The sequence below is a fragment of the Petaurus breviceps genome, unplaced genomic scaffold (genome assembly GCF_028583685.1).
Source record: "Petaurus breviceps papuanus isolate PSGF00001 unplaced genomic scaffold, PetGlider_PUasm1.0 419, whole genome shotgun sequence".
Taxonomy (NCBI): Eukaryota; Metazoa; Chordata; class Mammalia; order Diprotodontia; family Petauridae; genus Petaurus; species Petaurus breviceps.
The window spans coordinates 3,542,844-3,570,617 of NW_027186324.1; the positions used below are offsets into that span (position 1 = coordinate 3,542,844).

General features: G+C 38.0%; 1 protein-coding gene across 8 annotated transcripts in view; it reads right to left on the bottom strand.

Annotated features, from left to right (window-relative positions):
* Window positions 1–27,774, bottom strand: part of RFX8 (regulatory factor X8) — a 135,555-nt gene that overhangs the window by 6,203 nt on the left and 101,578 nt on the right. For all 8 annotated transcript variants that reach the window (XM_069100522.1, XM_069100520.1, XM_069100521.1 and 5 more), the window contains 4 exons: window positions 27,454–27,610; window positions 23,966–24,060; window positions 10,564–10,678; window positions 7,740–8,050 (listed from right to left, as the gene is read on the bottom strand). In XM_069100522.1, the coding sequence (XP_068956623.1) occupies window positions 7,740–8,050; window positions 10,564–10,678; window positions 23,966–24,060; window positions 27,454–27,610 (678 nt within the window). The remainder of the gene's footprint in view (window positions 1–7,739; window positions 8,051–10,563; window positions 10,679–23,965; window positions 24,061–27,453; window positions 27,611–27,774) is intronic.

The following is a 27,774-nucleotide window of genomic DNA, read 5'->3' on the forward strand; positions in this document are numbered from 1 at the left end:
AAAAAAAAAAAAACAAAACGGTTTCAGTTCACAAGCATTTATAATTTTTGCTCTCACCTCCCTCTTTCAACAACTTGTGACTCCTTTGTCCTGGCTTAATCTCCTCTAGTCTGGCCCAAATCTCATCTCCAAGTTAAACTTCTCAAACTTTTATCTGTGCACTGAAGTCACAAGTTCCTCTCAGTCAGCCCTAATTTTTATCTATGCACTCAAGTCCCTTACATCCATCTGGTCAGCCCTGACAATGCAAGCCCCCACCCTTTAAAAGTAAAAGCCTGTGCCCCCTTTCACTTGCAGGTCCCCTAAGGATCCTTGCCCACTGCAAAGTGTAAAATAAACTTTTTCAACCCTGACTCCAAGTAAGGCTGAGCTGAATTCTTTCTAGACTGAATCGAAGGTTCTTGTCTTAAGATAAGATCAGAGTCCCTGCCGAACCTAATAGCCATCCCTCATCAAAGCAAGATAAATTTTCACAGTTGTCTTATCTAGAAATGTATGTCTCATTGTGCACATTCAGTTCATCACCTTTCTTTCAAGAGGTAGCTAGAATGTTTCATCACCAGTCCTTTGAAATCATTCCTGGTCACTGTCACTGGTCACATAAGAGTTCTTAAGTTTTTCAAAACTCTTCTTTTTGGGGTAGGTAGGTGGTGCAGTGAATAGAACACCAGCCCTGGAGTCAGGAGGACTGGAGTTCAAATGTGGCCTCAGACACTTGATACACTTACTAGCTGTGTGACCTTGGGCAAATCACTTAACCCCAATCGCCTTGCCTTCCCCTCTACCAAAAAAAAAAACAAACCTGTTTTTTTAATGTTGTTGATATAGTATAAATTGTTCTCCTGTGTCTGCTCACTTCACTCAGCATCAGCTCATACGAGTCTTATTCAGGATTTTTGTTAATTATTATGACACCATATTTATACTATAATTTGTTCAGCCATTTTGCAATTGATAGGCACTCCCTTAAGTTCCTCATTATTTGATATGACAAAAGAGAACTGCTATAAATATTTTTGTATATGCAGATCCTTTTGTTAATATGCTTGGCGGTATATAGGCCTAGCAGTAGTATTTCTGGGTCAAGGGGAATGCGCAATTTAGTGACTTCGGGGGTATAGTTCCAAGTTAAAGATGCAAATTAATAAACATTTTTTTAAATCTTAAGAGCAATTGTAGAGAATGTTCCCAAATGTCCAACAATATAATTTGCATTTAATTGTCTTAAACTTTTTATTTTCTCTAATTATTTAACGTGAAATAATGTCCCTGCTTCTTGGATAAAAATTTAACTGGTTTGAAGAGGGAATTCACTAAAGCAACTTAAACTAGTATAAATGAAGACAATGGAGGTTAGTTTGAGTGGTGCAAATACAGAAATATGAAGAAAGAAGCTCAAAATTAGCAAATATATTTCACTATATTTATCATTGGGATTCATAGATATTGTTGTCTGTGGAAAGTAAAGAACACTGTGTTTGCTTTGTATGATGACAAAGCATGAAACCCAAAAAGCCGAAATGACATTTTCAAAGTGTATGCACAGACAACATTGTCGAGACAAGAGAATTTTTCTTGAGAAAATTAGATGCTTTTAAGAAGCAAAGACAAACTTAAAAAACAACAACCCATCTGTGACATCAAAAGGACTGCTAGCATTGGAGTACACTGTTTATAGAGCACTAAATGCAAAAAGCTTCCTTTGAGAGAAAGATTGCGCTATTGACATGGTCCAAATTCATATGTAATGCAACTTTGAATGATTCTGCTTTGCAGATAATAGGACGGGAAGGAGAATTGACAAAACATTTGAAGATATTTGTGACCAATTAATTAAGAAACTTAAAATTTTCCTATTTTGCATTGCAAGAGGATTAAACAATAGATGTAGTTAAAAATACTCACTTGATTACATATGTATAATATTTTGATCAGACTGATGTTGAGGAAAAATTTATTACTTTGCCTGTGGGAAAATTATATTGGACACTGCACAGAGAGATCTTCACTAATGTCAAACAAAATTCAGGCTTATAAACACTAGTTTAAAGTGTGGCATATTGTGGTTTATAGATAATCATTTGAATCAAGAAGTAGAAATGACTACATACAGTTAAGCTGCTACAAGAATAATCGATTTAATGAAAGTTAATCCACTAAAAGGAAAAATATTTGCAAATTTGTGGGATGATATGAAAGTAGAACATTGGGAATGTCTGTATTATTGTAAAGTATCCTGACTTTTTCGAGTCAGAGTCCTTTGAAGGGTATTTTAGCTAAAAGAAGAAATTGTCATTTTTCTTGTTGATAGGAATAAAAGAACCAAATTCATTTTAGAGTAAAAATTTCCCCCTGAGACATGCTTTGGTGGATATTTTTGAAAAACTGAGCATGCTAAATAAATCAATGCACTGTCCTGAAATTCATACTTTGATCTAGAAAGATAAAGCCACCATATTTATTAGAAATGTGGATAATAAATAACAAAAAATTAAATATATTTCTCAATTTAAAAAATGAAATTGAAGAAAGACTAGCCAAGAAGTTGTGTGACTAATCTACAAAATCAATTTTCATCTCATTTTAAAGTCTTCAATATTTCTAAATATTAGTGAACAAGAAGCCTGGCTGCCATGGACAAATATGTTAAATTTGGTCTTATTCCGGCTAAGCAAAAATATAATTTATAGACTTGTCTTGAGATAGTTCTTGAAGTAAGCATTTAATCCAGAAAATATTCGTGTTTTGACTATGGCTGAATGAAGAGTTCTCTGGTTTAAGAAGCATTTTCCTACTGTTTCAAACACCTTCTAATATGTAATATATAACAATTGATTGAAATGGGCTTTTCATCTGTAGCTCTTCTAAAGCCAAAATATCTATCTCACTAATAATATTGATGACAACATATTCTGAGAAACTTTGAGCTAAAAACAAAACAGTGTACCCACTTTAGGAATATTATTGCTATCATTTAAAATTATAAATATGAAATTTTTGAAGGATTATAACAAATACTTATTTGTATATGTTCACGATTTGTTTTTTGTTATTAACATTTTAGTAAGTTCTTAAATTTATTTGGGTAAAATATGAGCCAAGAAAATTATCTGGATAGATTGTTTTATGAAGAATTTAGGGGAGAGCACAATATTTTTTTTTTTTTGGTAAAAAGTGTGGTTTCACAGCAACCAGTTTAAAACCACTTACATACAAGGATCAATTGAAGGAAATGAAGATATTTAACCTGAAGATAATTGGGCAGGGACATAATAGCCATTTTCTAAGGTCTGAAGGGCTGTTGTATTAGGGAGGGATTAGATTTGTATTGTTTGGCTCTCGGAAGCAAAACTAGTAGTGATGGGTGGAAGCTGTAGAAATACTAATTTAGGCTGGAAATCAAGAAAATGTTATTAATAAGTAGAGTTGTCTCAAGGGGGATAAGGCTATCCTGAAATGTGGCAGGTTTCTCCTTTGGAGGTCACCTAGAAGAGAATGGATAAATTTGTCAGGCTTGGGTTTGGATTAGATGGCTATTGAGGTACCTTCTAACTCTAGAATTCTGTGGTTCTGTACGTTGGGAATTGAAACCACCTCTTTTCTGACTTTCCGTTAAACAAAGAGAAATAATTTTATGTCCTAATCTGTAAAATGAGAGCATTTGGAGTAAGGGACCCCTGAAGTATCTTTTGGCTCTAAAATTCTATGATATTATAATCTTAGATCGTAGAAGATTCAATGACTTGGGTTGCTTTATTATCTGGGTGTCACAGTGGCTGCATCTGGAGACAAAAAGACACTCCTCTTCCTTAGTTCAAACCTGGTCTCAGACACTCACTGCGTTACCCTGGGCAAGTCATTCACCCTGTTTGCCTGAGGTTTCTCATCTGTAAAGTGAGTTGGAGAAAGAGATGGCAAACCCCTCTAGTATCTTCACCACGAAAACCCCAAAAGGGGTCACAAAAAGTTGGACACTACTGGAAAATGACTAAACAACCACCACAACCAATTAAGTGTTGAATACCCTTAACTATTTTCATGAAACTGGTTAAATCCAAAGATAATGAACTTCAAAAAAGACTTGAAGCAGAGTTGGGTTGGGGGGAGGTTTCCCAGATTACTCCATTGTGTTGGAATTTTGTGGCATTTGAATATTCCTTGAAATATGTGGAACGATAATTATGGTGTGCACACTAATTGCAATAAGATGAAACCCTGGCTCTGTGTCTATTTTGTACTGAGCATGTGCTGTTGCCTTTGTTTGGTGGAAGCCAAAGCATGAATGAGCCCAGATGCTTATGTTCTTTGTTTTTCTATCCTTAGTCTATAGCACAATGTTTGGCAAATAGTAGGTGCTTAATAAAGGTTAATTGATTGACAAATCCATATTTGATTATATGAATATGTAAAAATGTAGACTTATTTAAAAACTACATGCTGTAATGAGAATTCTATGGTAGTATTACTGAACTTGTATTGTAATTTCTCTTCCTATTTAAAACACCCTACCCATCACAAAGCCACCAAACTTATAGAAGTAAAGCATAAATTATTCTGTAAAATGGATGAGCACCTGAAAATATATGAAAATCAAATTTGTGTTCATTAAGTCACATTTTAAGTGCACTGGGCGGGGGGGAGAGGATATAACTTGGAATAATTCCTGGGAGGAATACCCCTATAGAACAAAGAATCCATTTGCAAAGTAAATCCTCATTACCTCAATTCTCTTTTTAAGTGTAGTGTGGTAGTAAAAAGACTCTAAGGTCAGAGGACCTAGGTTCAAATTTCACCTTTCATACTATTCGTGTGACCTTGGGCAAATCGCTTAATTTCTCTGGGCTCCAGTCATCTTATCTGTATAATGAAGGGGTTGGATTTGAATGGTCTCTGAGGTCCCTTCCTGATCTACATGGTCCAATGAAATCTAGATTCTTGACATATAATATTAAAACCAGTTCCTGATTGTGCATGTAAAGCATCACTGGAGATTTCACCCTAAAAGATTTGCAATAAGATGAAACCCTCTGGGACTGTGCATGTGTTGTGTCTTATATGTGGTTGCCTTTATCAGTTTGGCAAGAAATACTGAATAAACATGTTAAGTGTGTTTCATTCTTTGTGCCTGTTATAGAGTGCCTGGCACCTACAGGTGCCTAATAAGTGGTTGTCTTTGGCTAATTGAAGGATGGGTGAGGAGACAAGTGGACAAGAGTCTTTCCTAGACAAGGAGCAGAATGGTGAAACCGGGGAGCTTAAATATGCTCTAGAGGAAAGAGTTCAGGAAGTGGTATACTTGTGTTAGACTCCTGACTCTGACATACTGATTGTGAGATATCGGCCAAATTATTTAAGTTGTCTGAACCTCTCTTTCCTTACCTACAAAATGGGGATAATAAAACTTGTGTTCCCTACAGGGTTATTTTGAGGGACAAAGGAGGCAATGTATAGGAAAAGAATTTTGTAACCATAAACCAAAATAAGCTATTCTTATTCAGGAATAATAATAATAATGAACAAGTACTGATTAAATGTAATTTTCTTGACAGCAAGTATTATGTCCTTATAGCTGTGATATTTAGGGTCATCTCCAGTCATCCTGATCTATATCTTGCCACTGGACCCAGATGACTCTGGAGGAGAAAGCGCGGCTGTCACTTCGCACAGTCCTCCCTCACTTAAATCCAATTCACTTGCATATCATGGCATCATCTCCCTGCTGTCAGGGTCATCTTCGAGAATGAAGGACAAACAGCACCATCATTAGTAGACCTCGTTATTATCATACACGAAGAGTTTTCTAAATTGATCCTAGAAACTTTAGTAAATTCTTCAGATATACTGTTATCCCTTTCACATCACCACTTTCCCTATTGCAGTTTCCATATGTCACAGGTTGGCACAAGAAATTCAATGGGAATTTTTTGGGAGTTTTGCCAAAACCACAGATGCCAAGTGAAAGCCAGCAGATGACACAGAAAAGGTTTAGAAACTCAGAAATGCATAAAATATATGTACTGTAGAATATCAACATATTGTATCTTTTGATACCATAAATATATACAATATCTTCTCTGATATGAAGGGAGGTTTATGCAGATTTTTCAGATAGTGGCCCTGCGCCCCTAACTCCTGCAATGCAGAATGGATAACCGTACTCCAATTCTACCCTTCCGGCTCCAGTGTATATACACGCCAATGTGAATCATGGATCAGGAGAGCAGCTTTGCCAGCTTAAGACAGGCTTATTTTCAGCAAGAGCAGAAATGTATTTGCTGAAGCTCTTTATTCTCCTCCCCTCCCTACTCCCCAGTTGATAGAGGACAGAGGTCGTTCAGGTGTAAGCTGGAACTATTGTTACCTGTGGTGTGGGGATGAACTAGGCTTCTGTGAAGGCTTCCTACTGGACTCTGCTTATTAGCCAGGATTGGGAAGAGGTTGGAGGGGCCCACTTGGGGAAAGGAAAAAGGGATCCTTCATCTATACGAAGCCTTCTCTCTGATCTTGGGGTTGGAAAATTGGTTTTCAAGTGAATTCTGGGCTTCCACAGGAGACCAACCCAAACCACTTCAATGTGTACTGTTGTGTCAGCATGTGAAAACCTCCCCTGGCCCTTTGAGTGCTTCATTTCCCTCTAAATAAGGGAACAGTTTATTCCAAGAAAGTAGGTTACTCATTGTGGTATTAGGCATAGGAGATCATGGCCGCTGTAGCAAGACTGAGGCAGCATTTGCCTAATAGAAACATCAAAAACCTTTTGTTCCTCCCAATAATACAAATCTAAGTCCCTTCCTCCCTGCCCTCAACACATAGATATCCCATCACTAAGACTCAGATGCATTTAATAATGTCCTTACTATCAGGAGTAAACAACATCACACACGTGCACAGGGCAAAGAGAGAGCTATAAAACCTCATAGAGAAACTTTAGAACTTCCTCTGGTCCTATCTGTATTTGTTCCATTCTGGCAGAGTTGAAAGAACACTGACTCTGGAGTCAGAGGAGTTGAGTTCAAATTCTGTCCCTGACCTTTACCTGTGTGACCTTGGGCAAGTCATTTCACTTGAGTTTCTGTTTCCTCATCACTAAAAGGAGAAAAAAGGAATAGATGGACTCTAAGGTTTTTTTCCAGCTCTAGGTTTAGGATACTATATCTAAGCACTTGTCCATAAATTGAAGAACGCAGAAAAATTATATGACACTTCTAGCAACTTTTGGTGGGAAAGTTTCAGGTTACAATTCTCTTTCTTTGGGTAATGTTGATTATAGGTTAACAGAGTTAGCCATTAGTGGTCCCATGTTACATTAAGAAAATATATTTTATTTGTGTCTTTTTCTTTACATTACAATTATTTCTATAAAAATAACAGATAAAACCTCCCCCCTTCTCTCCAGACTGATTCCTCCCTTAACGTTAAATTTCAAAGTACCATCTTGCTGAAATTCATGGATGCAGAACCTAGATCTGTCATAAATATGTCAGTATCCAAAGCACATTTATAATGACCTTACAAATTAGTATTAGAAATGTAACATTCCATATCTTTAATAAATTAGACCATCCCTTTTCATGGAAGGGATTAACAGGAAGGTTCTCCACTGCCTGCTATATCAATCAACTAGATCTAGATCTTTCTTCCCACTCACTACTCCTACGTCTGTCCCCCAGCATGCAGATTTTAATTGTCATAACTAGGCAATATGAATTTGGAGCAATGTCACACACTGGTGATTTTACCTTATTGCCGGTGGCAGTGTCCACCAGAAATCCCAGGACCTTAAGGATAATGCTGCTCAGACAAACGTCACTCTGGCTCATATGTTTCATCAGAGTCGCACGAGGTGGCTCATCATTTTGGCTTTCATGTTGCTTAACTGGAGAATCAGGACTTGGGAGAGACTCCTGAGTGGACTGGACGGGAGATTTGTCATCTGGCTGCATTTCCTTGAGATTGCCCCCATCTTCCTCTTCCTCTTCATCCTCTATACATGACTGAAGTATATGAATCACATATTCCAAAAGTAGCAAATTAAATAGATGCCAGGAGCCTAGGTTTAAATAACCAAAAACAAAACAAAACCAGAAAGCCAGATCTGTAAAGCCAACATACCAACTTTTTAAAGGTTTTCACTCACTAAATCTTCATCTGTACATTTGAACTGCAGTTTTCACTGACTGAGTACAGAGTGGGAACCTTTGATTTTATTTGTTTGTTTATTGATACCCACCTCAGGTAGGAGCTAGCCCTTAAAGAAGAAGTGACATTGAGTGACACATGGGGCATATACAAACTTTGTATATAGGCATAAAACTATTCTACTTATTTAATCTAAGAGAAGAAACATTTATCAAAACACGAGCACTGCTCTCCGCCCCTTTTTTCTTCTCCCCCAATCTTTTTTAAGGACAGAAACATCAACTATAGGGATAATGAGTCCCGGTTCCCCAAATCAGTGAAAGCCTGTTCTTTGAGGTCTATCTGGCAGCTGCACAGAGATGCAGGAATATAATTGTGGGGGGGGGCTGGGGAGAGGATCACAGAAGGAATAGTGTTGCCATTTTATGATGCCTGAGACGCAGCTACCTCTCAAGTCTTTCACTGCTTGTGCTGCTGCATAATCTAATGTGTTAAGTGGGCAGCAGAGAAGAGTCTGAAGCACATGACAAATGAAGTTTATCTTGTGCCAGAATTTTAAAGCCATAAATAGGCAGATTTGAGGAGGAAATGTGAAGAAAGCACAAATAACAGAGCTGAAAAACACTGGATTTGTGAGAAGATAGGACAGAAAATGATAGGACTTGACTAGGAAATGGCCAGCTTATTGTAAATTCTCAGAGGACCCAAAGTTACAGGTATTCAGGGACTGATAAAACAGGGCTGGCGAGGGCAAGCCAGGGTAATCACAGTATCTTTGGGTCAATAACTACCAGCCCATTCAATTTGATGTATTAACTACTGTTTTTATTGATTTTAGTGTTGCATAGGGGCTAGTGAGCCAGCCCACAGCCACGAAGGCCTGGGTTCAAATCCCTCTTCTGACACATACCGCCTATGTGGCTGTGAGTAGGTCATTTGACCTTTCAGTGTTTTGGGTAATTCTCTAAAACCATAAGCTGCAAGGTGTTGCTAGTCTGTATTGGTAGAAGAGATTTCATCACCCAATAGTTCCTGATACCAATGAAATTGCACACCTGGTCCCTATTCCTAAACATATCTCAGACAGGGGAAATCTCTGGTCAATTTGATGTGACCCTCAATGCATTTGAGAAGATTATATCATGTCAGGGTAAGGGAAGAAGAGAAAATAAGTGTTTTTTTAAGTAAAACAATTTTTAGAAAAAGGTTACAGGGTATGGCCTTTGTCAGAAGGGAGTTCAAGGGTAAGAAAATAAAGAGGGTGAAAGACTTAAGAAGGAGAATGGAGCCACTTTTCCTTACTCTTATAGCCCTCTATTTGGTGAGGTTTCTCTAACAGGAGCAGAAGTTCTCATTTGCCAATCATTTTAAGGCAGTCCCTATCACTGGAGACCAATCAGGAATTCTCCAGCAAAGTGCATGACCTCCACAGGGGGCTTCAGCAGGGACCAGGATTGGGAGATTCATCAAACTCCATATGGATTCATATGATCAATGTCTAATACGTGAATCTATCCTGAGGGGAGAGTAGTCTGGTTAAAGGAAAACAGGTGTGGGCTCTTCCTTTATTTCTAGACTTGGACTGAAATACTGTTGTAACACTGTAGGGCTAATTTATGACTGTATATAGGCTAATCATCTTGGACTCTATCCAAAGAAGCTGAATTACTGAAGTAAGCAAAGTAATTCATTTTAATCTACGTAGCGATTCCTCATCACAAACTCTGAGAACAGCATTCAACTGAAACTCCAGTGTATTTGTGAGACTGATCTAAATTAGAGGAATAGGGAGGGACAATATTGGAAGGGACCCCAGAAGGCATCTAATCCCAATATCCTCACTTTACAGATAAGGAAAGTAACACCTGAAAAGTTTCTAGGATCACAGAATCATAGGCTTAGAGATAGAAGTTCAACCCTCTCATTTTATACATGACAAAACCGAGGCTAGAGTCTTGTGTAGGTCACATAGCTAGCAAGTGTATTAGATGGGATTTTAACCTAGGTCTTATTGACTCTAAATCCTACATTCTACCTACTATCTACAACATTTTATCTCCTTTATAGTGCCTCTAAGATTAAGTGATTTTGGTAAGGTCACACTATTAGGTGAAGAGCAGGGATCCAAACTCTGGTCCTTACTCTAAAACCAGGCCTTTTTCTACTGAGTTCATATTCTTTGGACCAAAAACCTGAACATCTAAGCTTGTCTCTCTCCATGATGCTCCTTAGGGCCATGCTGCATTGCAATATGACTTCCTCATCAATTGTCCAGACTGTAATTCCCATTGGAATGTCCCAAGAACCGCCACCCCTTCTTTCTTGCTAGGGTTACCTTAGCTATGCCTGTATCAAAATGCAAAGCCACCTGTAATTCAAGAGTAGCTAACACTCAGTGACTGGGGACCCAGGAGGGTGCCTTACCAAAACTGTCTGTGTGGCAGAGGGTCATGGCCTTGCTCACGGCAGTCAGGAGGAAGTTCCATCTCAGCTGGAAGCTAGCAGCCAGTCTGATAAACTCTTCTTTGCTCCTGCTTGGCTAGTAAATTTTAAGAATGTATAACAAAGGACATCCCAATTTAGAAAAAATCAGATAGAAAAATATGACTCATACAATGATCTTACAAGTTCATGTCTTCTACAACAGCCGTTCTTAAAGGTACAAATGAGAAACTAGGAGGAATTTATGAATTCTGCTAAAGAGGGATATTTTGACATATGCACAGTGGGCCCGTTTCTAGCTTTTGGCTACATCCCCTGTGGGGCTGATCCTTGGTGTTGTGTTCTTTGAAGTTGAGAAAGGAGGAGAGGGAGATCAGATATTGGCCTTTTTTTTTCATACACATACCATTTTTTAAAAGAGGTCACTTGTGAAGTATGGGAGAGTAATACTGCAGGGGCAGTACCTCTAAAGTCTACTTGGGGAATAAATTGAAAGATTCTGATAGGCTATTTATACCCCTAATGACATGTGCTTTGATTGTCTTATCAGAGAAAAGCAGATGAGTGATGGTGCTAAGTTTGATTATGGGCAAGAGCTCTGATTGGAATAATAATGAATAAAGGGCTAGATAGTTGTGTATCCAATAGTAATGAAAGCATAATTGTGTTTAATTCAGGGAATATTCATGATCAGATGTAGCGTGTGTTAAGAATCACAGAGTTAGAAGGTATCTTAAGAGGTCATCTACACAGCTTCCTGCTGTGAGCTAAACATAGGCTATCTTTACTGCATTCAAGCTGCAGTTCTCAAAATGTGGTCTGTGGACACTTGAGCTTCTCAAGACCCTTTCTGGTAGTTCACAAATTCAAAACTATATTCATAATAATTCTTACTTATACAATATTTTATTTTTCCCCAATTATGTTGTTAAAACAATTTTCTCAACATTATAAAAAAAAGTTTTGAGTTCCAAATTCTATCGCTACCTTCTTCCCTCCCTCCCCTCTCCTATCCCTGAGATGGTCAGTAGTCTGATATAGTTTATACACATTCATAATAATTCTAAGCTGTTCTTTACCTATTGAAATCACCTCCCCTTTTCCAACGATATATCTATGTGAGGCTGAATTTTCTTTGTATACTTCAACCACAACAGATTTAATGCAAAAGCAGATTAATTAGATTTGCAAAAATATGTAAAATAACACTATTCTCTATTTTTTTGTTTTTGACATTTTAAAAATGTTAACAAGTAATGGGCTGATTGCTATTTTGAAATGAATGAAAAACACTTTAAAATTTATTAGTTTTCATTTCCAACATATATGGTAAATATTGAGAGATATCTAATCTACATAACTAAAAGTTCTTTGTAATTTTTTAGTGTAAAGGATTTGTGGGTGGGGGTGAGGAGGGGAAGGTTGGGAAGCATTCCATTAAAGGATATCATAAGTTCCTCAATCCCAAGGAATTCTAACAAAAAACTAAAGAGACTATATTTAAATGTATAAAACAATGAAGGAGATACTTTACTATTCTGAATTGTAAGCAGCCTTGGGCACACTTTACATTTACTAGGAAATAATTTGGTTATGGAAAAAGATGAGAAGATATTTATCTGTCTATCTATCAATACAAAATGTACCTCTGAATAATGGAATTTCTTAGGGTCAAAAGTATTTCTGTGAAGAGAAGATATATGATTAGATTTCTGTTTGTGTATTTAACCTGACCCATGGGTTCATTGGTGTGAGGCATTCTGGTGAGGAATTCCCTTTACTAGTGAAGATCAGCACCTTCTCTGCAACTTATAGTTCTTCACCCATGATGGCAGAAGTGGCAAGATTTGGAACTGATTGGATATTCAGAGTGAAGATGAGTCAGGAGACTGGAAAATAAGGCAGTGTCTTCAAGTGAAATACAGAAGTTTGGAAGAGGGGTGGGTTTATGAGGAATGATAATGAGTTCATTTTAGGACTGTTAAGTTCAAGTTATCTCTGAGACATATAGTTTGAAATATGCAGTAGACAGGGGCGGCTAGGTGGCGCAGTGAATAGAGCACCAGCCTTAGAGTCAGGAGGACCTGAGTTCAAATCCAGCCTCAGACACTTAACACACACACACAAAATAACCTAGCCGGGTGATCTTGGGCAAGTCACTTAACCCCAATTGCCCTACCTTCCCCCCTCCAAAAAATAAAAAGGAAAAAAAAATAAATGTGCAGTAGACAATTGCTGTCCTGAGACCAGGAGATTCAAAAGAAAGAGTGGGGCTGAATATATGGATCAGGAAGACAGATGTATAGAGATATGATTGTAGACAATGAGGTTTCTCAAGAAAGAATGTAGAAAGAAAAGATAAGAGAACCCAGGAGAGAACTTTGGGGAATGCCTGCTGCAAGTGATCATGATATTGATTATAAGCCAATGAAGGAGGCTGAGAAAGAGCAGTTAGACGGGTGGGAGGCGAACCAGGAGAGTACAGTCTTAAAAACCAAGAGACGAGAAAGTCTTCAGTAGAAGGTAATCAATAATGTCAAGTGCATTCGTGTGACCAAGAAGAATTAGGGCTGAGAGATCATCCTATTCGGCCATTAAGAGATCATTGGTATCTTTGGGGAAAGCCATATCAGGTAAGTGATGAAGCCAGAATACAAAGGATATGAAGAGAAAGAGGGAGCAACACTGAGAAAGGGAAGAGAAATGTAGGATAATAGCTTGAGGATAAGATAGGGCCTAGGGAAGTTTTTTGTTTGGTTGGTTGTTTTGATGAGGGAAACTTGGACATGTCTGAAGTGCAGTAAAGAAGGAACATATTGGTAGGAGAGGTTGAAAAATTCAAGAGATAGATGGGTGTGGGGCAGCTAGGTGGTGCAGTGAATAGAGCGTGAGCCCTGGAGTCAGGGGACCTCAGTTCAAATTAACACTTACTAGCCATGTGACCTTGGGCCTGCCACTTAACCCCAATTGCCCTGCCTTCCCCCCTCCAAAAAACAAACAAACAAAAAAGATAGATGGGTGATGATTGAGGATGAAGATGGGAAGTCATTGGATACTGTACAAATATAAATGGCAAGCAAGGTCATCTTTTGTCAGAGATATTTGGGGGAAGAAGAGAGTAGGAGATGATGTTAAGGATTTTTAAGATGAAGAGAATGAGAGAAAAGGGTGATGATTTTCAATACTATCAATGTTCTTAGTAAAGCAAGAGGCAAGATCCGCAACTGAGAGTAAAAGGCAAGGACTAGATGTATTAGGAGGCCTGCTTCCGGGAGTGAGATAGAGAATTAATTAGGGAAGAATAAAACAACTACCAAGATGCAGTGAGGGTACAGCTGAGGTTGGGTAACATCAATTTCTAAAGCACTTCGCCAGTCTGGTTGTAAGACCTCTTGCAGCTACATTTAGCAGGTTTTGAAAAGAGCCAGATGCTGGAAGTAATCCAGTGTTATGGTTTAGCAACAGAAGACCAGAGATACGAAAAGGGAGTGAAGGATAGCATTGACTTGAATGGCTAACTACCAGATACAGGATGGAAAGAGAGGAAAGTGCTAAGGCAGTGACCACAATGTACTGAGGGGTGGTGGGAATGGAGATCTTGAGGAGAGAAAAGTATAGAAGAGATAAACATAATCGGCAGAGGTGGAGTGCTAAGACACTACGGTCAGACAAGGGAAGGTTAAGGTTTCTTACTGGGGAAATGGCAACACTTGGCATGTGACCATCCCTATATGTGGCTTAGGTGAAGTGAAGAAGTAGGTAACGGGACCTAAGAAGATTGAGGAAATGGGAGAGTAGGAGCAATGGGAATTTAAGAGAGTATCTAAGTAGATATTAAAGTTCACTTGTATAAGGCAAGGAATTGATCAGTGAGGTGCTGGGTTCCTTGAGAAAGAAGGGAGAATGATGGGATTGGTGGTCAATATTCCGTAGTTACAAAATTTGTATTGGGTTGAAAATTTGGATTAAGTGGACTTCAGAGGAGGAGAGTTTATTGGTGACATCTGGAAGTGACAGTGTGGGGTAAGAAGTATTCCAACTGTCTCTTCCAAGATCAATGTTGGGGAAGAAGGAGGGAGAGAGAAGGTCCTAGTGCTGGAGAGGAAAGCCCTGGAGGCAATGTCATCAGAAGGGAGCCAGGTCTCAGAGAACCCTAAACACTGGAAGGAAAGTGAAAAAAAGAGGTCCAAGACAACAGGAAGTTTGTTATGGAAAGGAAAGTCTGGAGGGTGGAGTCTGGAGAGAATGAGCAGTCATTTAGGAAGCATTTATTACGACATGCCAAGCACTGGTGGAATCAAAGAAAGACAAAAATCAGGTCCCTGCCTTCAAAGAGCTCACGTTCTAATGAGGGAGAAAACTTGCAAATAATCTTGTACGTACAAAATCTATACAGCACAAATGGAAATGGAGATGAAAATGAGTGGATGAGGGCTAAGCAGGATGGAGATGAGAGAACCCTGGGGACAGGGATAGAAAAAGGAATGAGAGAAACCATAGCAGGAGTAGTGAGGTAGCAGATAATTAGAGAAACTCAGTTTCTAAGGGATATTGCAGAGGGGGTGTAATGGTAATGGGAATTTTAAGATCTTCCCTGCCCCTTAATAAGACTAAGGGAATTTGAAGACCTTCCCTGATTTGAAGATTTTTCCCTGCCCCCTAACAGGCTGAATATAAAATGACATGGAGACTGTGGTGGGAGGAGTTTGATGAAGGTTGGAGCAGAGCCCACAAGAAGCTGGAAGTTAGAGCAAATAGATGGTGGGAGAGAAAGGACGACAGGCAAGCAGATAGCTAGGCTTGTGAGTGTTGGTTTGTGGGAAGGCTAAAGGATGGTGTGGCTCTCTGTGGTGTTATGGTGTTTTAAGTTCTTTGCTACTATGATCAATTCAGCTTTCTGGTTTGGGGATTCGGTTCTTTGGTGTCTGAATAAATGGTTTGCTTCTGTCTACTATATGGAGAGTCTGTTATACTTTTTGATTGAGAACTATGCTGGCATATTCACAGTCGCCATTGGCACTGGGAATATTGTGTTGGCACTACTAGGGGGTGGGTCAGGCTTAGGTAGAGAGTATTCTCAAATAATTTCTCAAATGCAGAGATTTGAATTTCTATAATAATAATAGTTGGGCAGTAGATAGAGTGCTGGCCCTGGAGTCAGGAGGACCTGAGTTCAAAACTGGCCTCAGACACTGACTGGTTGTGTGGCCTGGGCAAGACACTTAATCCTGTTTGCCTTAGTTTCATCATCTGTAAAATGAGCTGGAGAAGGAAATGGCAAACCATTCTAGTGTCTTTGCCAAGAAAACCCTAAATGGAGTCAGACAAAGAGTCAGACATAACTAAAATGACTCAACAACAACAATAATAATAGTCAAGATTTATAACATGCTTTAAAGTTCACATAATGCTTCGCATGTATTACTTCTTTTGATTTTCACAATAACCCCGTGAGGTAAGTACTATTATGAATCATATTTTACAAATGAGGACATTGAGACTGAGGGTTGTCTTGTTCAGGGTCATATAACTAGTCAGTATTTAAGGCAGTATTTGAAACTGGGTCTCCCTGACACCAAATTCAGCTTTCAATGCACCAGCCAGCTGCCTACATTATGATTCTTGCATTGACATGATTTTGTACATCCACAGAAAATATTTATCCCACAGAATATGTTTATCCTCTTGAATAAATCATAGGATGCTTAGAATTAACTTTTGTGAGCAAGATTAATTTTTAAATGAGTTTTATTTTGTATCAACTCAATGGATATTGTATCGTAGTCGAATGAGATAAAGGACCATTCAAACCAAGTCCTATTAGAGTAACCAAATAGAGAAATGGCATAAATACTGCCTATTACCCCTTTTATCAGTGTGCCATGGCACTTTGTGTGTGTGTGGGTACGTGTATACATAAATATACACACAGATAGATAGATAGATGGATAGATAGATAGATGATAGATAGATAGATAGATAGATAGATAGATAGATAGATAGATAGATAGATAGATGGATGAATGAATGGATAGATAGAACTATTTTTGGCTGCTTCCTGGATGAGAACAGTTAGAAGACAACACCTGATCAAGTCTAACACTACTTATTGCCAGATGCTAACAAGAGAAGCCATTAGTCATCTCCGAGAAGCAGGAAAAGCTATAGTCTGACAATCTATTTTATTGATAATCATCTGTTTTTGTCAGCTTACTATTTCATAAAAATAAGCCTTTCAAAGTCTTTTGGATACAAATCCATAACTTTTCTAGCATGTCTCATTTGTGAAGTCTGATGATATGATGATCAAGATTTTGGAAACACTGGATTATGGTGTGGTTTCAGACATAATAGGAAAAGAATACCATGCTATTTCTAAATAGATTCAATAGTTATTTTTCCATAAGAATGCTTTCACCAAATTTTGCATATTGAATCAGTGCTCCAAGCAAGTAAGTATTAAAATGTAGTGAAAATAACAATAACAATTGTTGTGAGTTGTTATTCAGTCATTTTTCAGTTGTATCTTTTTTTTTCTTTTTTTTTTGGAGGGGGAAGGTCGGGCAATTGTGGTTAAGTGACTTGCCCAAGGTCACACAGCAAGATTTTTGTGTTAAGTGTCTGAGACTTGATTTAAACTCAGGTCCTCCTGACTCCGGGGCCAGTGCTCTGTTCACCGCGCCACCTAGCCACCCCTCAGTTGTATCTTTTGGATGTTCTACCAGCATCTCAAACTCAGTATATCTAAAACTGAACTTATCATCTTTCATCTCAACATGGCTTTTCCCCTAACACTCCTATTTCTAAGTAGGAGGCCTTCAGTTTCCTAGTAACCAAGGTCTGAAACCTCAATCAGTCAGTGTTGACTTCCTACTTCCTCACCTTCCACATTCAATTAACTGCCAAGTCCTGTCGATTCTACCCTCTCAGAATGCCAGTTCCTTCTTCACATGTCCTTTCCTTGGGATTCCTGCTAACACCAACCAGGTTCGCATTCTCCTTGTCTCTCTCTTAGATAATAGTCTCCTAACATCCTGTCTCTAGTCTACTGTCTACGATCTATCTTTCACACAGATATAAAAATAATCTTTCTATGAACTATCTTTCTCTAAACCTTATCCATGGCTCCCCATGCGCAATGAAAAAATGTCAGATTTCTTAGCCCAGCAGACAAGCTACAGCTGATGTTTCCCACCATATTTCTGGGTTCTCCTGTTAAACATGCTCAATACTTGAGTGACACTAAACTGGTTCCTGATCTTTCATTTCTCCTGCCTCTATACTCCTGTGTGTACATGCTCCCTGCCATGGATAGACACTTCCTCCTACCTTCTCCCCTACTTCTGTCTATTGAGTGCCTTCTTACCTGTGCTCAGATGTCACCTCTTCCACATATCCTTCCCTGACCTCTTCGCTAAAAGAGTTCAGCTATTCCTCACATTACTTTAGTCATTCTATTTGGCCTCACCTATCTACTTAGTCATTCTATAACTTGTATGACAATTGTTCATTTATACTTCTCCTCTACTGAATATTACCATAGAGGTAATGAAAGAGAACATCTCTGTGCAAAGACAGGAATAGGAATGTCATGAACAAAGGAAGGCAACCAGGATAGTGGGAGGTCTTGAGCCCATGTCATATGAAAATTGGTTAAAGGAACTGAAAAAGAAAAGATTCAAGGGGGCCATGATATCTATGTTTAAATATCTAATGTGCTGCCATGTGGAGTAGACATTAGACTTGTATTGTTTGTCAGACAAAATGAGTAGAAGTTGCAAATAGGCAAATTTAGGCATATGTAATGGTAATGGGAATTAGAAGATCTTCTCTTCCCCTTAATAAGTCTAAGGGAATTTGAAGACCTTCCCTGCTTTGAAAATAAATTCTGCCCCCTAATAGGCTGAATGGAATCACATGGAGCCTGTGGTGGGAGGAGTTTGCTGAAGGGTAGAGCAGAGCCCACAGGAAGCTGGGAGTCAGAGCCAGATAGATGGTGGGAGAGAGAGGATGTTCAGGCAAGAAGAGAGATAGGCTCATGAGTAAATATTGGCCAAATATTGGTTTGTGGCTCTCTGCTACATTGTGGTGCATTAACTTCTATATTGTTATGATGGATTCAGTTGCTATGATGGATTTGGTTTTCTGGTGTCTAAATAAATGTTTTGTTTTTGTCTTATACATGGAGAGTCTGTTATATTTTGCAATTGAGCACCATGCAGGTATATTTATAGTGACTGTGGGCATTGTGAATATTGCATTGGCACTATAGTTTGATATCAAAAGAAACTTCCTAATAGTTAAAAGTGATCAAAAGTAGAATAGAGTGCCTGGAGAGATGGCATATTCCATATCCTTGGAGATCTTCAAACAGAAGGTGAATGACTACTAGTCAAGAATGTTATGTAGCGGGGATTCCTTTTTTGGGTATGGTTTACACTAGAGGGCTGTTTGGGTATTTTTCAACTCTCAAATACTGTAACTCTATAACCAGTTTAGCTAAGAACACAGAGGTTCATCACCAGAAGACTGGTCATGTAGTGATGAGTTTTTTGACCATGGCAACCTCAGAGGCAGAGAAAAATGACAAAATTATCTCAGTCCTATATGGGAGAGCAACAGAAAAGGGAGTAGAGAGTGCTAAAGAGCATGTCATTTTTAAATGGTTTGCAAATTATGACAGCTGTTGGTGCTCTAAATGTGGGACATCCTTGTACAATGATGAATGAGTGGACATACTGCTGGAGAAACAGAATCATATCAATTTTCAAATTCTTTTTCTGTCTCTGTTTCTCTGTCTCTCTCTTTCTTCCTTCCTTTCTTCTGAATTTATCTATCTTACCTGGGCTAACAGGGCCACTCACATGTCTAATCCCACCACCCTTATGCATGGGAGCTTTGACTTTATTTTTTACTGGCACTGGTTCATCCCTCCTTAGGAAACATGATGGCCTCCTACTCCTAGGGATTTGTTGTATTGGTGTTGAATTTAATGTGGACATCCAATCAACTTAGTTCACTACAATCCGAAATCCGAGTTTGTGATTCATCAACATCAGCCTCACAGATACCAGGGATTACAGGCATTTGTCACTAAGTCTGGGGCATTTACTTGATGTAAATGAGGTCAGAAGACATAAGGAAGGTTTAGTTAAATGGAAGGATGGCTAGCAAGGTTTCCTTGGAGAGGTAAATAGTTGGTAAAGTGAGTTTTGTTGGTCCAAAGTCAAGAAGAAAACAAAATTTCATGGAACATAATGTAGAGGTGAGAATGGTGAAAAATATATTAGAAAATATAGTTCAGGAGTAAAGAACAAGAGAGAACAAGGCCTTCGATCCTCCATATAAAGAATACATTTTTGGGTGGCTAGGTGGCGCAGTGAGTAAAGCGCTGGCCCTGGAGTCAGGAGGTCCTGAGTTCCGTTCCAGCCTCAGACACTTAACACCCACACAAAAAAAAGCTAGCCATGTAACTTTGGGCAAGTTACTTAACCCCAATTGCCCTACAAAGAAAAAAAGAATACATTTTTACAAAAAAATACAAAGGAAGGCATTGGATATGGCAATTACTAAATAATTTTTAAATGAAATTGACCATATTTTGAGAGACATTTAACAGTTACTGATATGAGTCACTCCTCAATTAGTTTTCTGTATACCTAGAAAGGTAAAAAAAAAAATGAGCAAATCATAAAGGCTAAACAATGATTGAATACATATTTATATCCTGAAAGAGACAAGTATTCCTTCAGAAGCCATCAGTATCTATGGACTAATGGTAAAGTAAAAACTACCTAGGACTTGGGTAGTGCTTTTTAAGAAAACCCTAGGGATAGGGCATGGGCCTTGCATCATTATGGCTGGGGGACAGGATGGTATTCTCATTCTTAACAAAGTCAGGGAGTGGGGTGGTATTAAAGATAAAACAGATAATTCGGACTATATAAAGTAAGCTTTTGCAATAACAAAATCAATATAGCTAGAATAAGAAGAGAAGTTTTTAGCTGTGAAAAAAATTTTGTTCCAAACATATCTGGTCAAGGTTTGATATCCAAGATATACAGGAAATTGATTCAAATATGTAAACAAAATAACTATTCCAATAGGCAGGTGGTCAAAGGATATTTATAGTTTAAAAAATATAAGATATCAACACCCAAATAAGGAATGCTCCATATCACTGAAAATGAGGGAAACACAAAGTGAAACACAAACTATAATTTCTGAAGTTCTATCTTACATGTATTAGATTAACAAAAGATGAAATTGTAAATAGAGCAAAAGGCACATTAATGTACTGGTTTTGTAGCTGTGAACCGATCCAACTCTTCTGGGGGAAAAAAACACTGAATTTTATCTCCTAAGTCACTGAATGGCACATATTCTTTGATACCATTACTAGGTATATACTCTGAGATGATTAAATACATAAAGGCCCCCAAATCTACCAAAATAGCTGTAGCAGCCATATTTGTGATAGCAAAGAACTAGAAACAAAGTAGATGACCATCAGTTGAGGAAAGGTTGAACAGATCATTGTATGTAAAGGTGGTGGAATATAATTGTGGTATAAAGATAAATATGAAAATTCAGAGAAGTTTGAAAAGATTTATATAAACTAATGCAGTCAAGTAAGTAGAACCAGGTGAAAAAATAAGCAACATGTAAAGCCAGTAGAACTTTTTTTTTAAGCAATTGGGGTTAAGTAACTTGCTCAAGGTTACACGGCCAGTTATTTCTGGGTGTGGTGCTGAGTATCTGAGCCTGAATTCAATCGCAGGTCATCCTGACACTGGGGCTGGTGCTCTTACTCACTGAGCCACCTGGCCGCCCCTAACTTGCTCAAGGTTACATAGCCAGTTATTTCTGGGTGTGGTGCTGAGTGTCTAAGCCCATATTTGATCCCCAGGTCATCCCAACACTGGAGCCGGTGTTCTTACTCGCTATGCTACCTGGCCGCCCCTACCCCTAGAACTTTCGTTAAAGTAGTGGCCAATAGGGATTTCAGAGGACTGGTGGTAAAGTATACCACTTTTCCATGGGCCTTTTCAAAGAAGTAGGAGACAACAAATGCAGATTGTCAACACAGACAACATATCCATTTGTTTTGTTTAAGTGCACTTACATTTTTCAAGGTAGAGTTTTTTGTTGGGGAGTAGTGTAAGTCCCGCGGGAGTGACAACAATAAAAATAATTTCTATTTTTAAAATTATAACCAATATTTTTTCTTAAATCTGTGATAAGCAGTAGGAAGAAAAACACATTTAAAGAAAGCTTGGTGAAATAACCTAATAAGCAAAGTCATTCTGAGAATATTGAAGGAAGAAACTGGAAGAACAACAAACAGACAAAGTATGGAAAAGAGCTACCAAAATTTTTAAAACAAAATTATTTTTACTATTAAGGAGAGTGGAGCCATTTGTTGAAAATGAGGAAATGACATTAAATAAAACAAATTGGGAAAAGCAGCTGGACTAGAACAAGACTCTGCAGAGGACTATTAGGAATACAAATATCAAGGAGAAAAAAGCAGCATTGGAAAATTAGAGAAATAATAAAATAATTCACCTTTCTAAAAGGTTTTAGGTGATATATATACATATATATATAATATATATATATATATTTATACATGTCTTTTCTCCCAAACTAGATTATAAACCCCTTAAAACATGAATACCCTTTATGTCTACAATATGTAGCACAGAAAAGTGCTAATGATTTTTCATTTTTTGTTTCCTTTTATTAATTTTTATTATGCCATTCCTCCTGGAACATTTTGGCTAACTGAAACATGTTTTCTGTTAATGTTAATCTCATCTAGATAAAACCTAACTCATGGAATAATAATATTAAGGGAAGACTTTTTGACATTCCTCAGATAAGAAGCCAAAGGGGAGTTTTGGATTTCCTAAGGTGATTAACTATTTGTGAAAAAATATGAATTATTATCATTAACAGTAATAATTATTATTAACTCCATAGTTACCTTTTAGGCATGTCTTTTCTCAATCAGTCATCTATAGGTAGTTTAATCTGTAACCTGAGTTTATCCATAGAGTCTGTTTAACTAGGTTTGTTTCCTTAAAGGATGTGTGAGATTATGATTCTGTTTAACTAAATTCAGTTTATATGACTTAAGAGGACGCACTAGACTTCTACATGTGAAAAATTATTTCTCTGTCTCTCTGATGTAATTTTGTCTATAAAAAGCTTCATTAGAATCCTAATTTTTGTTCAGGGTTATTTTTCTGAATCTTAAACCTATGCTTAAGCATAATAAAAACCTAGGGTTTTAAATCCCCATGATTTCTGCAATGTGGTAGATTTATTTTCGCAGCAGTGACCGACTAAATGAACTCAAAGAGAAGACATTTCTCCTACAGCAGCATTCTAAAAAGAAAGTAAAGTCCTTGAAAGCAGATACTGTCTTATCACTGTCTTTGTATCTCCTTAGTCTGCCATAGCCACATAGTTGGTGTTTTTACTAAATGTTTCTCGAATTTAATTGCTTAATACAAGTTTATCGACAAAGGTGATGATAAAGGAGGGCAAACAGGGCTTACTGAAAGACTTGTCAAAGGCAAAATGATACCATGAGCCAATTAATCTGCAGTTATAATGTGATACATCTTGAATCTTTGAAAATAAATCATATAGGGGCGGCCAGGTAGCACAGCGAGTAAGAGCACCGGCTCCAGTGTTGAGAAGACCTGGAGATCGAATCCGGGGCTCAGACACTTAGCACCCACCCAGAAACACCTGGCCGTGTAACCTTGAGCAAGTTACTTAACCCCAATTGCTTAGGGGCGGCCAGGTGGCTCAGCGAGTAAGAGCACCGGCTCCAGTGTTGGGACGACCTGGAGATCGAATCCCGGGCTCAGACACTCAGCACTCACACACAGAAATAACTGGCCCTGTAACCTTGAGCAAGTTACTTAACCCGGATTGCTTAAAAATACAAAAAAAAAAAAAAAAAGGAAATTAAATTATATACTATAATAGTGGTATGTTTCTTTAGGGAACACAAACAATTATTCTTCTAATCAAATGCACCCTTTTCCCATATGTCCCTTCCTATTGCCTGTATCACCTCAACCCCCACCCAAATTCTGCCCATATATACAAGATAACAGTTCATTATCTTTGCTTCGTTCGGGTTTGTATTCCTCAAATGTTCCTCCATGTTTAAACAGTAGGAGTGTAGAATGGTCAGAAGCAGATGAAAAACTGTCCCACAATTTGTAACACTAGTCCAAGCCTTGACATGCCCCAGACAACTTTGGGCAGCAGCCTCTCTTTCTCACTATTGAGATAGGAACATTCAGTACATAATTTGTCTACTCCTTCTTTACTTCAAGAAGAAGCATAGTTAGCTTTGTACCTGGATGACAAATGCCTGGAGGTTTGAAGACACACAGTTCAGGAAGACGCTGACGTCTGTCGAGGTTCCCAGCAAAGAAATCAAATTGTTTAAACCTGTGAAGAAAAAGACTCTAGTGAAGTTGAAGCTTTTTGTTTAGACATTCATATTGACTTTTAAAATGGTTCTGAGCAATCAATTGATCTGCAAGACTTCTTCCCCCCAGGGGCAGTGTTGGTCTTTGGCACAAATAAAGAATTCTTGGTCTGGATTTTTCACCAACTGTGCTGATCTACTTGTGAATCATAAAGCCACCTGACCAACCACTTCTGTCACCTGTGGAGTTGGAAAGAAACATTTCAAAAAAAACAACTGCACCTTGTAATTAGACAGAGCCTTTCTTCAAGTGAGCTCATCACACCTAACAGACATGATCTCACCAATGGTACAGATTTCATGCAAGGTGTAACTTATTACTGCCATTTAACTGACAGGGAAAATCAAAGCAGTTGAGAGGAATTAAATGCTTTGCCAGGGGCTAGAGCAAGCTGGTGAAGGATCTGAAGAACAGAACCCTGGTATCTCGACATTGCAGACCTTGGATCTTTCCCTGGAGCAGCCAACGCTGCGGGCAAAAAGCAGCCTTTTGACTTTCTGTCTTTCTCTACAGGGCTATGTTTGTCAGTGCCTCCAGAGTTAAGAAAGGTTGGCTTGATGTTATGCTAAAGTTTTGTCAGTACTCAGTTGGGAGGAAAGTCAAATAAAGGCTCCCAAGAAATTCAATAGAATTCCCTTCTACAAGTGTGCTATAGAATCCAGAGCAAAGTGTTTACTTTTCCAATGAAGTACAAAAATGAGGTGAAGATTCCCCTTTTTCTCACAGTGATAGGAAGGTGTACCCTTAATCATGGAAAAAGTCATGGAAAAATGAACCAAATTAGCTTAATCACACTTAGCAGTATGATAAAGTTTAACAGTATGATCTAGTGGATAGAATCCTTGATCTGGAAAAAATAAGAATTATTTTCAAGTTCAACCATAAATAATTACTATCTGTGTGATTCTGGGCCAGATCACTTAACCTCTCTGAATCTCAGTCTCCTTATCTGTAAAACAGGACCTACCTTACAGGCAGGTAAAATACTGCATGTAAATTGCTTTGCAAACCCTAAAAGTACTACATAAATGTGAGCTATTATCGCTGCTCTTCATATTATTGTTATTATAAATTTTCTCAAGGGACAAGGACCCTGGAGTTGACATTTTCTAGTGGCTGTACAGATCCCCAACCTGATATAAACCTCCCCAGTGCCCTGTCCAAGCACACTGTGATTTCATGAAAGGAGATTCTGGAATGAGCCAGGCTAATTACAAACACCCACAGTAACCCAGCAACCAATGCCCAGCCACCTGCTGAATTAGCATGGATTATTTTAAATGCAATGAATTATAGAAACCATACCCAATTATTAAGCATCACACCAATGTAAATATTCTTTGATGAGACTAAAAGTAACAATATCAGACTCTGTTTGGCTCCAGGCAAGTCAGTGAACTAATCAAATCCAATTTAGGCACAATAAATGAAACATTTTAAAACGCTATGAGCATGGAAGTAGACAAAATAAAGACTTCATTAACTTTCCTCCTCCAAACAGGATATAGTGTTTGCTTTATCATGGAATGCATATCCTCAAAAGAGAATAAAAATCTTTTGATGACTGCCCATTATTTGGAAGAATAAATTTAATTTCCACCACGATGGAAAGCATAAATGCATATCGTACAGAACTGCATTATAATAACAATAGCTAGTATTTATATCGTGCTTTTAAAATTTGCAAAGTACTTTACATATGTTCTCATTTGATATCCACAAAATCTAGTTAAGATAGTTATTGTTCAGTCATTTCAGTAGAGTCAAATTCAGCGTGGCCCCATTTGGAGTTTTCTTGGCAAAGATGCTGGCGTGATTTGTCATTTCCTTCTCCAGCTCATTTTATAGATGAGGAAACTTAGGCAAATAGGGTGAAGTGACTCACACAGGGTCACAAAGCTAGGAAGTATCTGAGGCTAGATTTCAACTGAGATTTTCCTGATTCTGGGTCTAATGCTCTATCCACCGTTACGCTTGGTTACCTAGCATTAATAATAAATTATTTTATTTAAAATATTTTATTTAAATATTTAAATATTATTTAAAAATAATAAATAATAAATTAATAATAAATAAATAATAATAAATAATAAATAAATAATAAATTGGGCCCCAGAGAACTAGTCCTGAGAAATTCTGTAATACACTCCCTCCACTAGCTCTGATCATTCCAGAACAGAGCACCATACTCAGAGCCAGAAGACCTTGGCTCAAGTCCTGTGTGCATTTCTTAGTAGGTATGGGATTCTCTACAAGTCGTTCACTCCTCTGGGCCCCATGTGCGACAAAGGCAAAATGATGCTTAAGCTATTTGCTTCACAGCAGTACTGTAAAAATCAAATGATAAAGTGTGTGAAAGCATTTTATAATCGTAAAGTCCCATAGAAATACAAATGATACAAACAGTGATGATGGCTTTAGAGCTGATGCTTTAAGCTCCTACCAAGGTCCTATATTAGTGTTTCATTGTAGTTTGGAGGCAACTTATGGAATGAAGGCAAATTCTCACAGGGTCTGCCAAGCTAAAAAGGCTTTGAGCCATCAGAGAGGCAAAGGGACAGTCTGTATGTCTGTCAGTTGAGAACCAGACTTATGAGGTTCTGCTGGAAGCGTTACCATGGGACATTGAATCTTTTTGGATGAAGGGACTCACAAAGATCACTCTACTAAAGTAAAGAATGGTCGTGGACCACACTGATGAAGGAAGTGCACACACCAACCAAATTATGTGTATTAAATGGGGTAGTTAGGTGGTGGTGCTGGGCCTGAAGTCAGGAGGATTCATCTTCATGAGTTCAAATCCAGCCTCAGACACTTACTAACTACATGACCCTGGGTAAGTCATTTAACCCAGTTTGCCTCAGTTTCTTCATCTGTAAAATGAGCTGGAGAAGGAAGCAGCAAACCACTCCAATATCTTTGCCACAAAAACCCCAAAGGAGGTCACAAAGAGTCAGACACAACTGAAATAACAAATAGTATTAAATGAGGCCTGATGTATAATGTTTAAAAGGTGTATCAATGGTCATTTTAAAAATAACTTAAAAAAACTATAGTTAAGGAAAAAGTCAAAAGTTTGCTAGGATTTTTAGTCTGACATTTAAAACACATTGCTATTCTACTCCAATGTTAATCCCACAAGTCAGAACCAGATGCTAAAAAAACCCACCACCCTCTTCTATAGACTTTAAAAATTGTTCAATTGGCTAGCATATGACAATTAGCTTTATATAGAAATGAATATAATCCTTCCCACTGGGAGGGATAGCATAAGTAAACCCTTAAGGGAAAGACAGCCCAAACAGCTGACAAAAACATCAATAAAGAAGAGAATTATATAGAAAAAAATTACATTTCAGCTCCATGTTGCTTTCCAGCTCATCCATACTTCTAAAATGATCCTTCAAGGGTTTCCTAGGAATGTCCAAAGCTCCTTGGTTGACAATAGCATGCAAGTCTGATTTTAAAATGTTGACTCTTCTGTTGTTATTTAATACCATTCTCATTGTCTAAAGATTATGAGATTAAAGAGTTAGTTAAAGTTTTCCATTTTATTTTTTTATTCCCCTAGTCAAATTCACCAATTTTATTGTTAGAGAAAGTAGAAATTAGGTTTAGATATTAACTATTAAATTAAAAACCTCACTGATCATCATGATGTTGAAACTGTATG